This window comes from Chinchilla lanigera, unplaced genomic scaffold (assembly GCF_000276665.1).
Source record: "Chinchilla lanigera isolate Chin_1 unplaced genomic scaffold, ChiLan1.0 scaffold00053, whole genome shotgun sequence".
Classification (NCBI taxonomy): Eukaryota; Metazoa; Chordata; class Mammalia; order Rodentia; family Chinchillidae; genus Chinchilla; species Chinchilla lanigera.
This window is the reverse complement of record NW_004955454.1, coordinates 3,457,462-3,470,528: the sequence shown is the minus strand read 5'-3', so window position 1 is coordinate 3,470,528 and position 13,067 is coordinate 3,457,462. Positions and strand designations below refer to the sequence as shown.

Sequence of the window (13,067 nt, the reverse complement as noted above, 5' to 3'; positions counted from 1 at the left end):
AATATTGGACTCAGGGTCTCGCACTTGCCAGGCAGGCACTGTGCCACTGAGCCTTGTTTTTTCTTTTTGATACAGGGTTTTACTTTATAGTTCAGGCTGGCCTTGTACTCACTTTGTAGCCCAGGCTGGCCTTGAACTTGCAGTGATCCTCCTGCCTTAGCTTCTTTAGTGCTGGGATTATAGGTGTGCATCACCACGCTCAGCATGGTTTGGTATTTTTCAGACAGTGTCCTACTATGTAGTTGAGGCCGGCCTTGAACTCATGGCAACCCTCCTGCCTCAGCCTACCAAAGTGCTGGGATTACAGGCATGTATCACCACACCCAGCTTACCTGGCCTTTCTGCAAAAAACTTAAAATGTTCAGCATCAGTTTAGCTAGTTTAGCTAGCACAACATGTTCCGATGACTATCTTAATGACTGTCCTTTGGTTTGGGATATGTGTCAGGATCATCTAGTGGGCAGAATGGCAATGACAACCAAGATAACTGTGATCATGTTGACCTGGATTCCTCCAAATGGATTTATCAGCATATAACCCATCATAAATCAAGGAGAATCTGTGTGTATACATCGTGTTCATAGCAACACTATTTACAATAACCAAAAGATGCAAACAACTCAGCTGTCCATGGATAGATTGTAGTATGCATGGAATATAATTCAGCCATAAAAAGAAACATACTGAAGCATGCTACAACATGGATGAACCTTCAGAACATCCCAAGTGAAAATCAGACATAAAAGGTCATATTTTGTATGGTTCTATCATATGAAATACCCAGAATAGACAGATCAATAGGCACAGAGTAGAAGTAGGTGGTTTCCAGGAGCTGGAGTGAGGAGAAGATAGGGACTGACTGCTTACTGAGTAGAGTTTTGGAGGTGTATGGAGTTAGGATATTGCTGTGTTGCCCAGACTGCCCTCAAATTCCTGGAGTCAGGCAGTCCTAATTCATTCTCTCAAGTAGCTGGGACTCTGGGCACAGGACATGTCTGCATGCCTGGCTGTGCGGGATTTTACTCTAGAGCAATGGAAATGTTTTAGAAAATATAAGTGGTGGTTATACAGTATTGTGAACTGTTCACTGTAGAAGAATTATGTAAGTGAATTTTATGTATAAATTATTAAAGGGAAACAAGTCACTGCAAGAGGTAGATAACTGATGGATTTCCCACTTGAGTGTGAGCTTCCTCTTGGGGTCTGCACGGAGACAACCTGGCCAAGGCGCTAAGGTTGCTACTGCATCTCCATAGTAGCTTATTGGTCATGGTCACACAAGGCCACGGGGATGCTGTTGTGATGAGGGACTCTAGCCGCATACAGTACCTGGAAGCTACTGATCATAAATGTTTCCTCTCAAGAGAAATGCTTTGTCTTTTGCTCTGGAAGAGCTGAGTTTCAGTATAGTGAGTATAGTGCAGGCAGCCGTTTGCTCAGATCTTTTCTTTTGCTTTTAATCCCAAATTTTACTGACATTTTAAAGATTTTTCCTAAAGGGAGATCTTACTTCTGATTTTGTGTATCTTTTCCAGAGAAGAACTTTTACCATTTTTTATTGTTTCTTAGGTTGCTAAGATTAATTACATCAGATTTATTTTAAGTCCAAAAGTGATCTAGCATTCTCACTTACAGAAATCAGTTTTGAGCACTATCTCTGTGAAAGACTCATCTAAGCTGTGCCCAGTGACTCGGGCTAGAAAATCATTTCCCCATTGCCACACACCTCTTGTGCACTCTGATGACATCTCAGTGAGTGGTCACCAAATTCAGGTAACAGACTGTTTCATATGTCCTGTGAATTAAAACTGATACTGAGGGTTTTTAAAGGGATATTTTAAAACAGCAACAAAAACTCACTTGGCAGAGACCATGCAGCCACAAAGTGTCAAATACATTGTTTCCAGCTTGTACAGAAAAGCTGTACTAATTGCTGTCTGTGTTGTGCCAGCCCTTCATCCTTCCCTATTCGGTTCCTTCTACTCAGCCAGAAGAGGCCAAGGGGCTTTCAGACTGGTGACTTGGCAGGAGGGGGAACGTACAGCAAGCTCCAGGCCATAGCCGGCAGGGCTGTGGACTCCCATCCAGACCTTAACTGTCCCTGTACCCTTCACCATTTCCTCTATTCCTACTGAGTATCGTGTGAATATCACATATCCTAAATGCACCGTTGAGCCAAGGCACCTCTGGGGATGTGGGCATTGTTATTTGAGGCACAACCACATTGCATCTGAGCCACAGGTGTCAGTAAACAGTGCATGTAACATCAAGAGAAACTGGTGCAACAGGAAAAGGAGCTGAATCTGTGAGGGCTGAGCACATGGCCAGGTTGAATCTGAAGTTGACATCATGGGCAGCTGCTGGGAATGAATGTGTCTAGACTTGGAAGCAGTTCTACATGTCATAGGGAGGGATACTAAGAAAGTGAGACATGGGCATGACAGACTCAAGGAAGGCAACAAGAGCATTTGAAGAATGTCCTCTATCACTGAGCATTAGTGACTGTAACTCAACAAGGGTCCTTTCTGACATGTTTCAGGGAGTCTCTCTGCAGTGCAGGAGATAGCAGGGACAGGTAAGAAGAGGAGGAGACTGGTACATATGTTCAGTAATCAGTGAAGGGTCAGTGAGGTGTGTTGGAGCAGAGGTCAGCAGGAGTGTCAACAGCCTGCCTCATAACTGTCTGTGCTTCTCTGAAGAAAAATGGGCTTCTCTTACCTGTAGCAGGGCTCTGCCTCTTCATATTGTTGAATGTTAAGACCAAACCAGAACATCATTAGCTGGTACTGAGAGAAAAAAGATAGGCCTAAGAGGCTTACACCTTACAATGTTGAGAAGGAAAAGGGGTTAAATATGTAATAATGTAACAGCATGTGGGGTTTCCTTGTATGGGTGGGAGGAGTGAGAAGGACATGGATTTGGGGGCATATTTTCAGGTAGAGCCAACAGGAATTGCTCCAAGTATGACAGGAAAAGGAACTGGGGGCACCCAGTATCTTGGCCTGACCCGACAGTCTAGCTACAGGTGCATCTCTGGAATGTGGAATCCTGGGGAGGGTGGATTGTTTTTGCTCTTCAGCTTCTATGTAGCATTAGTACCTGGGAGCTCTGCCATACCGCTCTCTAGTTCCTTTGCAAGATCTAGACTACTACCTATGGTGGGTTCCCTGTTCCGCATACTTCCTCTGCAGAAGGTGAAGCCAACGGCCCTGCGGACTTGTCTATATGTTCTGTTGTTCTGTCACAGCAATTCCTTCTATGACTGGGTATTTATTGTTTCAGATTGTGGTACCAGGACTGAAGACAAAGAGTGTTGTCTGAAGGAAAATGTTTCTGAGGATTTGAAATCACAGGCAGAAATATCAGAAAACTGTGCAAATGATGTTTCCCAGGTGCCTGAGTTTGGAGAACTCTGTAAGGACATAATAGAAAAGGATTGGAAGGTCCCTGGAGGTGAGAGCCTGGTACAGCCCTTCCACCAGAAGGGGGTCTTCACACTAGTGACAGTGCTTCTTCAGGATCCCTTAAGGGAGAAAGGTCTGGATTGTCATAATTTTGGCCAAAGCTTCAATCTGAGCCCAAGCCTGATGGCATATCAGGGAGTCCCTATAGAAGAGAGACCACGTCTGTATGACACATGTGGCCTTGATGCCTTCCAGCACAGTGAGGACCTAACTGACCATGAGAGTGTTCCCATAAGTGAAAGCCCATTCATATGTAATGGGTGTGGAAAAACCTTCAGAGGAAACCTTGACTTTATTCAGCGTCAGATAGCCAACACTAGAGAGAAGTCCTTTATGTGTAATGAATGTGGAAAATCCTTCAACCAAAACTCAGTTCTTAAAAACCATCAGCCATCTCTTGTGAGTGTAAAAGCCTACCAGTGTGGTGAGTGTGGGAAAGCCTTCTGTGGGTGTGCAGACCTTGCTAGGCATCAGGTTCATCACAGCAGAGAGAGGCCTTATGTGTGTAGTGAATGTGGGAAAGCCTACAGCCAGAATTCAAGCCTTAAAAAGCACCAAAAGTCTCATATGAGTGAGAAGCCCTATGAATGCAATGAGTGTGGAAAGGCTTTTAGGAGGAGCTCAAACCTTATCCAACATCAGAGAATCCATTCTGGGGAGAAACCATACGTGTGTGACAAATGTGGGAAGGCCTTCCGGCGGAGCTCAAACCTCATTAAGCACCACAGGATTCACACAGGGGAAAAGCCTTTTGAGTGTGGGGAGTGCAGGAAGGCCTTCAGCCAGAGTGCACACCTCAGAAAGCATCAGAGGGTTCACACTGGAGAGAAACCTTATGAATGTAACGATTGTGGCAAACCCTTCAGTCGAGTCTCAAACCTCATTAAGCATCACAGGGTTCACACTGGAGAGAAACCTTACAAGTGCAATGACTGTGGGAAAGCATTTAGTCAGAGTTCCAGTCTTATTCAGCATCAGAGAATTCACACTGGAGAAAAGCCTCATGTGTGCAACATATGTGGAAAAGCCTTTAGTTACAGTTCAGTGCTCAGGAAGCACCAGATAATCCACACGGGAGAGAAGCCGTATGGATGTAGCATCTGTGGGAAGGCTTTCAGCCACAGTTCTGCTCTAATCCAGCATCAGGGAGTGCACACTGGTGACAAGCCCTACGAGTGCCATGAGTGCGGGAAGACTTTTGGTCGTAGCTCCAACCTCATCCTTCACCAGCGAGTCCACACTGGAGAGAAACCCTATGAATGTACTGAGTGTGGAAAAACTTTCAGCCAGAGCTCAACTCTCATTCAGCACCAGAGGATTCATAATGGTTTGAAACCCCATGAGTGTAACCAGTGTGGTAAAGCCTTCAACCGAAGCTCAAATCTTATTCACCACCAAAAAGTTCACACTGGGGAGAAGCCTTACACATGTGTTGAATGTGGTAAAGGCTTCAGCCAGAGCTCACACCTTATTCAGCATCAGATAATCCACACTGGTGAGAGGCCGTACAAATGCAGCGAGTGTGGAAAAGCCTTCAGTCAACGTTCGGTCCTAATCCAGCACCAGAGGATTCACAGTGGGGTAAAGCCCTATGACTGCACTGTTTGTGGGAAAGCGTTCAGCCAGCGGTCAAAGTTGATTAAACACCAGTTGATTCACACTAGGGAGTAGTCTGTGGGCTGGGAGGAGTTAAATCAAGCCAGGCTCCTCTCAGACTCCTCCAACCCTTATCTCAGCCTCTATACCTTCTCAGACCTGAAACCCAGGATCACTCAACCATCTTCCACACGTCCAACCACCACAGAACCTGGAGCACTCCTTAATGTCACCCTTGACAGGCTCGCTCCCTCTGCCATTGCTCCACCTCATATGATATTTTGTAGGTATTTTGTTTTGTTTTTTAAAAGTTTGTGGCAAGTTACCATATTTGTTAGGAAGAAAAGATTTTGATGGCTGCATACTCATGAATAGAGTTTATTATTATGGTTAAAAGTTATCAAAAAGTGACCTTTGGTTGTAGATAACCACAGTAATTCTTTTGTTTGGCAATTAATCATAAAGAGTAAATTTTCTGTTGGTGGCTGTTGTTGATACTTTGTTTTCATAAAATCAAAGGGAACATCTGGTTAGTCTGTCAGCCTCCCTCGAAGTGATACACTAATTCCTTACCACTTCTTGCTGACTCCTTCATACTATTTGCACCCAAGACTTCCCCACTCTCCTACTTTCCTTTATGTATATCTGCAGTCAGATCTGCTGCTTCCTCATTGCTCTGCTATGACTCAAGTCCTAGGCTCCAGTTCTATATACCTCACTATGCAGACCTCCAGAGACATCTCTCCACCTTATTTTCTTGCCCATAAGCTTCCATGCTCAGTCTTTTCCAAGACACATATATTACCAGATACTTTTGGAGTATCTCCTAGGCACCCTTCCCTGGACCCAACTCAGTAACCTCTATGCTCATTTTCCTGGAGACGTGCCCCTGGCTCCTGAACTGGCAAAAAAGGAAAAGAAAACAGGTTTGACATGTCTCACTAGAGAGACCCCCCAGACACCAGCTAACAGGTTGCAGTCTAGGAGCGTCACAGGACCTACAGGCCAGATCCAGCACACTGTCAGTTAATTTCTGGCAGGATGTGGCTGTGCCATTGGCTTACAGATATCTATGGCAGCTTTTGCATAGCAGAACTGAGAAGTTGTGATAGATGCCGTATAGCCCAAAAAGCTAGAGTCTTTACTTTCTGCCCTTTTACAGAAGAAGCCAACCAAGCCTTAGGATGCTACCCTGTCATCAGAGGTGGCTGTTGGGTCCAGGCTTTGCCCAGGGACTCAAATTCTTACCGGAGTTGAGGTGGATTTTCTGACCAGAGGCCTGCTCTGTGCTGTGGAATGATTGTACATGTACAGTGGGTGATTCTTGACCAGTTCTTGTAGCCACACAAGATCCCTGCTTCCCTACCTTTCCCTACCCTTCCCTGAAAACTGTAAGCTCTATCAAGGAACATGAGACCTAGCACTGAACTGAGTTCTTATTAGAGTCAGTTTTGTGAAGAGTGAATGACATGGTGTGGGTGGCAACTTTAAAACTGTACCTCATACTTAACCATCTATGTTAGGTATATTCAGAGACTATTAGAATTTCTAACTCACTAGAACTAAAGAAGTAGGCTTAGGGGCAAACTTAAGATTCTAGAACAGTTCCATATAATTACCCTTCTACTTGGGAGCTGCTGTAGACTTGGAAATCTCGCTGTTCTGCTCTGGACCTAGGCCAGCAGATAAGTGTTGACTCTGCTTTGACTTAGTATCTTGTGCATCTGTATCAGAACCAGAATTAATGCTTGTTCTCTGCCAGCAGCAAAGGAGGCATAAAGTACAGATTGTGGATTCTGTGCTGAAAAGGCAGCAGAGAGCTCCCAGGGTGTGTGAAGTAGATTTCGTGAATTTTTGAGTAGTTATTAATGACTGGTTCCACTATAACCTGCATTTTGGTGATTTTTTAAACTTTTTAAATAATTTGGCTCAGAAAATTTGTAGTACCACCAAGAATATCCACCTCCCTCCACTCAGATTCCCCACTTAACATTTCTTTTGTTTATTTTCTTCTCTTTTCCCCTTCAATAAAGACAGTTTTTCCCCAAGACCGAGCTACACATGGGATGCCTTTTCCCTAGAATGTCAGCATGTGCTTTCCAGCAAGGACCTCTTCTACAGCCACAGTATTGTCAAAGTCAGAGAATCAATGATGATGGTGTTCATAATCTACAAGCTTTATGAATGTTTTGGCACTTGTCCCAGTGATGTCCCTTATAGCAAGTAGAAATGTTTTTCACTGGTCTAGAAGCCAGTCTTCAATCACACATATGTAGCTGTCATGTCACTCTGCCCAGAATAGTCCAGTCTTTGTCTTTCATGACAGACATTTTTGAAGCAGTGGGCCATTTACCTTGTGGAATGTTCTTTCTCTTGTATTTGTCCAGTGTTTCCTGATGACTTTGGCAGAAACCAGAAAAGAGCATGTTCTTGAGGTCCATGATTTTTTTTTTTTTGTCTCTTTCAGGTGATATTACCCTATCATTTGCTTGCTGCACTGTGAAGTTACTATCTTCCCCTTTGTAATTAAGTATTTTCTGGAAAGAGACTTGGAATCTGTATAAACAACCTGTTTTTCACGTTTTTACCCCCATTTAGATCTGTCAGGGATTTGTGCTTCTAATGCCAATACCAAAGGAAGAAATTTGTCTTCTCCATTTATTTGTTTATGGGTATGGGCTCACTGATTCCTATATGTTCAATGGGTTCCAGTTTGTTGCTTTTGTCATTTATTGAGATCCTCAGATTGTCCCACTTTTGGCCATTGGGGGTGCTTCTAGCTGTTCTCTGGTCCTTTTGACATCCTTCATTTGTTAGCACTTCCTTTGCTGTCTGGGACAGCAAACTTTTCTGAGCTCATCCTATATGTTCCGTCCCCCAGCTATGAAATAAGTTCTTTTCCCAAGAAGTCCTGGGTTTGTTTTTGTTTTTTTGTGGAGAAGGTTTTGGAAAACAAGATCTGAATGTTGGATATGTGCATTTTTACCAAAGATTGTAACTTCTAGGGCCTTTCAGCAGAGAGCTACAAAACATGTGTGTGGTACACATAAACATCATCTTGTAGCAGTTCCCATACCTGTCACTATATTAAAAATCATTACTTCCAGTTCACACCACGGAGCTTATTCTACTCTTCTTCCCATATTTGTAACAACCCAGCCTTTTAAAAAAAAATAGAAATATGATTCCTGTTATCTTTAATATATTTACTCAATATTTTTGCTCAGTCTTAGACTACTAGGTAGTTTCAGAATTACTAATCTATAACCACTGTAAAAACATATTGTCTACAAGTCTTTGGTTTGTGGCAATACAGTGAAAATACTATGGTCAAGCCAGGTTTGGTGGTACCCACCTGTAATCCCAGACGGTACTTGTGAGGCTGAGGCAGAAGGATCACCATGAGTTTGTAGCTATCCTGGGCTGCATAATGAGTTTAGGGCCAGCCTGAACCCCAGACTGAGACCTTGTCTCAAAAAACAAAAAGACTATGTTCAAAAGATACTTGAGTCTTGGTTTTGTCTTTTTTTTCTCTTTCACAATGGGTAGGTTTGTTTCTGTTGTGTTCCATATTAGTGGTTTACTATATCCTTGACAGTTTCCTTTCTTGTAGGTTAGTGACTCAATTTTTAAAACATAAAAATTCTTCAAAGGGAAATTAAGAAAACAGACATAAATAGTGAAGTCTTATTCATTTATAGACACATAGTATCTTTTCTGGGGGGGTGGGAGGTGAGACAGGGTCTTAGTATATAGCTCAGGCAACCCTTAAACTCACTGTGTAGCCCCAGGCTGGCCTCAAACTCATGATGATCCTCTTGCCTCAGCCTACCAAGTGCAGGGGTAACAGGTGTGGCACCACCACACGTGGTGACACACTTAACATATTAAGAGTGAAACTTTTTCCTAAATTACCAGTTGGTTCAGTACAACCCTGGTCAGAATTTGAATAGAAATAATTTAGGAACTAGTCCAGATTATTCTAAATAGCAAGTATCTTAACATTTGTTTGGTAGCAAATAAAGACATCCACTCAAGTAGTGTGAAGTTAGATGAGGAATTTATTGGAGTGCTGTAGGCAAACCCACTTTATGCCATTGAGGACAGTGGAGCATGGATAGGAACAACTTCCAAGTTCTTTTTCTCTTCTGTCTATTTCACTCTTTTTTTTTTTTTTTTTTTTTTTTTTGGTACGGGAATTGAACTCAGAACCTTGTAGTTGCCAGGCAGGCACTTGTGCTGCTGAGCTATATCCCCAGCCCTATTTCATTCATTTTAAATGTGCCAGATAAACCATGCATGGTGGTGCATGCCTGTAATCCCAACACTCAGGAAGCTAAGGAAGGAAGATTGCTGTGAGTTTGAGGCTAGCCTGGGCTACATAGTGAATACAAAGCTAGGCTGAACTACATCATGAGGTACTGATCTGATATAGCTACCCTAAATTTGCTGCCTGGTTCACAGCCCTCACATCAGGAATAGGACCACTTTGTGAAATAGCAAGACTAGCCTCAAATGCATTTGCCCAATTCAGCGACTGCTCCTTTGGCTATTATGGGTCTCTGCAGGTCAAGGTCAGGGGTTAAAATCTTTGGAGCCTGTCAAGTTTGAGGTGTCCATAAAAATTTAACTGGAGAAGTTAAGATCTGTTACCCTGGACCTCAAGGAAAGATTTGGGACAGAGATGTAAGTTTGAGAATTGCTGGTATACTTTTAAATAAGTTAGATATGTTGCTCAGTGGTAGAACACTTCCCTAGAATACATGAGACCTTTTTGGATTCTCATCAACTCCAAAATAATATATAAAATGGAATATGAATCCCTGGGAAAGTATGAGATAGTTCAGGGAGAGAATGAGGAAGGGGACTCAAGACAGGCCCAAGTCTCACCAACACTGAGCAGTCATAGTGGGGAGGAAGAGAAGCAACATGGCACCTGTGGAACAGAGATCTAGGTGGCCAGGAAGAGGGGCAACTGCATCACACACTGCAGAAGGAAATTTCTGTGCAGAAAGGAATTGGAACAACTGCAGGGAGGCCTGCTTTTGTGAAGTTTGGGGCAGGAGCCTGGTAGGGAGGATCTCCACAGTCAAGGCAGGCAGAGATAATGGGGAGCTGATAGAGGTGAAGGGAGGAAGAAGGAACAAAATCCTCCCTCCACAAGCTGAGAGAGATTGGTTTTGGACACACAGAGGCACTCACTGTGATGCACTAGAAAAAGGAAATGGGCAGATACAGAGTATGTAGGTATAGTAGAGGGCCTTCTGTGACAAGTTTCAGCTCCTGTGTTTTCAAAGTTGGGGAGGCAAGATTATCTGTTGCAAGTGGGGGTGTGAACAGAAGAAAATGTGGAAGAGTTGACTCAGGTGGCAGGGCAAGTCAGCTCCATGGGCTGGAGCCAGAATGAGTTGCCTCCTCATCTAAGCCACAAGAAAAATCTGTGCTCAGCTCTTGTTTCACCTCACCTTCAGCACAGCACTTTCCCTGAGGCAGTAACTTACAGGGGAACCTGACAGCTCCAGTTTTGAGAGCACACATAGCCTGTTATCCTCTCACCCACTGGCTAAACCTCCACACCATAGAGGACAGTCCAGTGCAGTGCTTTGGCAAGTAACCCCCTGTCTTTTCCCTTTGTCCAGTTGGATTTGATAATTTCTTTTGACCACGCCCCCACCCAAAAAAAAGGATGAAAGGAAAAACCCTGGATATAGCAGTGAAAAAGCAAAACTGAAATGGCCACAATTTACCTCAACGAGAAACTCAGAATTTACTAAAAGAGTTTATTACATACATAACAACAGAAAGGCCACGTTCATTGGCACATACCTGTGATTCCAGCAACTCAGAGTCAATATCTGCTGAAATGCACCTTGGCAACCCTTCATGAGCTTAATACAGTATATGCCACTAGAGTTACACCTGTGTTACTACTGGATTTACCCACATGCCTTGTATTCACAGCAGGGGTAGTGAATATAAAACAACATAGATCCGCCACACGTTAATCCTCAGAATCATTGCTTTTCCTAAATTCCCCACAACCATAGTGCCCATTGCCCTAAAATGTTCCATCAAAAGCATAGTAGCTTGACCAGTGAGTAATAAATTAAAACTTAGTCTTTGGCACTTAAAAGTTGGCATGACAACATAAGACCCCAAGCACTTCCCCATCCTCAGCTAAAATGTTAATATAGCCCAATATAAATTTTCAAAAAGCCTTCAAAAATTAGAATCTATTATATGAAACCTATTTAAAGAACGGGATTATCCCCACTGCTTTTACCGGGCCAGTTTGACCTGTTTTTGAATCTGATAAGAACAAATGCTCCTTGCAGGTGGGTTACTGCAACATTATTGCTGAAACTACTGACTCCCTCTGTCTGGCAACTGGCAAGTGTATTGTTCGTACAGATTTGGATGACAGGTTCTATTCTGTGCCTTCCACGATGACTTGCAGTTGTTGTTTGTCTTCACATCTGAAGGGACATAATATACCCTTCCCAAGTGACCATAGGTGCCTTAACAGCCTTCCCAACTTAACACAGCCCTCACAGGTAAGATCTTAACTGCACCCACCTTTCTCCAGGAGCACAGTAGTGATACGCATTGGTGACACTCATGCAGTGTAAGAGACCTTGCCCAAGGGAAAGGCCTCATGCAGGGCTTGGGTCCACCACATCTCTCAAGTTCCTGGGAACAATTTGATAAGCCAAGTACTATTCTTGCTGACACTAAAAAACAGCTGTTGATCTACAAGACACCTACTGCTTTTAGATCTTTGGAGGTCTAGAGACAAAACGTCTCATTCAAAAATTGTGTTTAAGTCCATTTACCCTGCCGTGTGTTGGTCCACCTTGGACAGGCTCCTCCAACAAAAGGCTCTGGACTCTCAAATTGCAACACTACAGGAACCCATGGTAGAACCCCACCAGGATTCCTTCATAGCAGAGGCTGTAGCAACCTCCTTTCATGCCTTCTGGGATCTCAGTCATCCAGTTTGGCCATAAAGGGTTTTAGCGCAAGAACCTTGTTTCCTTATCCCCACACTATATGCCACTGGGGCAGTAGTTGCTGGCCACATTCTGGCTTCTGGTACATGAGGCTTTCACAGACCCTGAACTTCCAGCCCACCACACCCAGTTGTCCACTGTGCTCAGGGTTATGGAAGCAGCACCTGAGCTCACCGTGGCCACCAGGTGCTCTTGCTACAGGTTGGAGCCACCTTGGTCCTCTGGCATATTCTACCTGCATCCTTGACAAATGTCAAAGTCCTAAAAGGTCGCTTTCTTCTTCCCAGACTTCATGGCTACCGGGGAAGTGCCTCGGGATGAACTGAGTGAGCAGCAGTAGAAATTTGTCACCACTCTCATGGTAATGGAGCTCACATTGGAGCTGCTGCTTTCTGCTTCTTGACCAGAATATCCTGTTCAACACATTTGGCCAAACTTCAGATACCATCTTAACACCAGATGCTTCTGGCCAACAAATAGTCCCAACTACACATTTTCACAAATTCTTGGGCCACTGACCCTTTGGGTAGAGAACTCTGGGAAATTCTTGCCTCACAGATACCCAAACTATAAATCAAGGATGGTGAACCTATGACATATGTATCACAACCAGCTGTTCTTTATTGAAGGCTCTAAAAATGTTCACCATCACTGATATAAATCAAGATCACAGATGACTGTCTACACTCAGGCCGCATAAGATGCCTCAATAAGATGATCCTCATCCCACCCTGAGTTTCAGGTCTTACAGATAGTGACCAAGGCATTGGTGGCATTAAGCCTCACACTTCCTCTTCTTGTGCACACACCTGGACAGGCAGATAGGCCTGGGTGCTCCTGATAGCTCAGGTGGGATTCAAACCATGCAACCCCTTTACTATACTTAAAATTCATTACACTGGCCCCACCTCCAGCCCATCCTCCTGTCCTTGCTCTCTCTCAAGCCTCTTTTTTTTTTTTTTTTTTTTTTTTTTTTTTTTTTTTTTTTTTTTTTTTT

The 13,067-nt window shown here is 43.6% G+C and overlaps 1 protein-coding gene and 1 pseudogene across 1 annotated transcript in view; one reads left to right on the top strand and one right to left on the bottom strand.

Moving 5' to 3' along the window:
• LOC102018363 overlaps positions 1–3,015 on the bottom strand; it is a 13,799-nt pseudogene extending 10,784 nt beyond the window's left edge.
• Positions 3,016–3,495: 480 nt separating this feature from the next.
• Positions 3,496–13,067, top strand: part of Znf16 (zinc finger protein 16) — a 37,723-nt gene continuing 28,151 nt past the window's right edge. The window contains 1 exon segment of the mRNA XM_013520116.1: positions 3,496–5,134. Coding sequence (XP_013375570.1) covers positions 3,588–5,134 — 1,547 coding nt within the window. The 5' untranslated portion in view covers positions 3,496–3,587.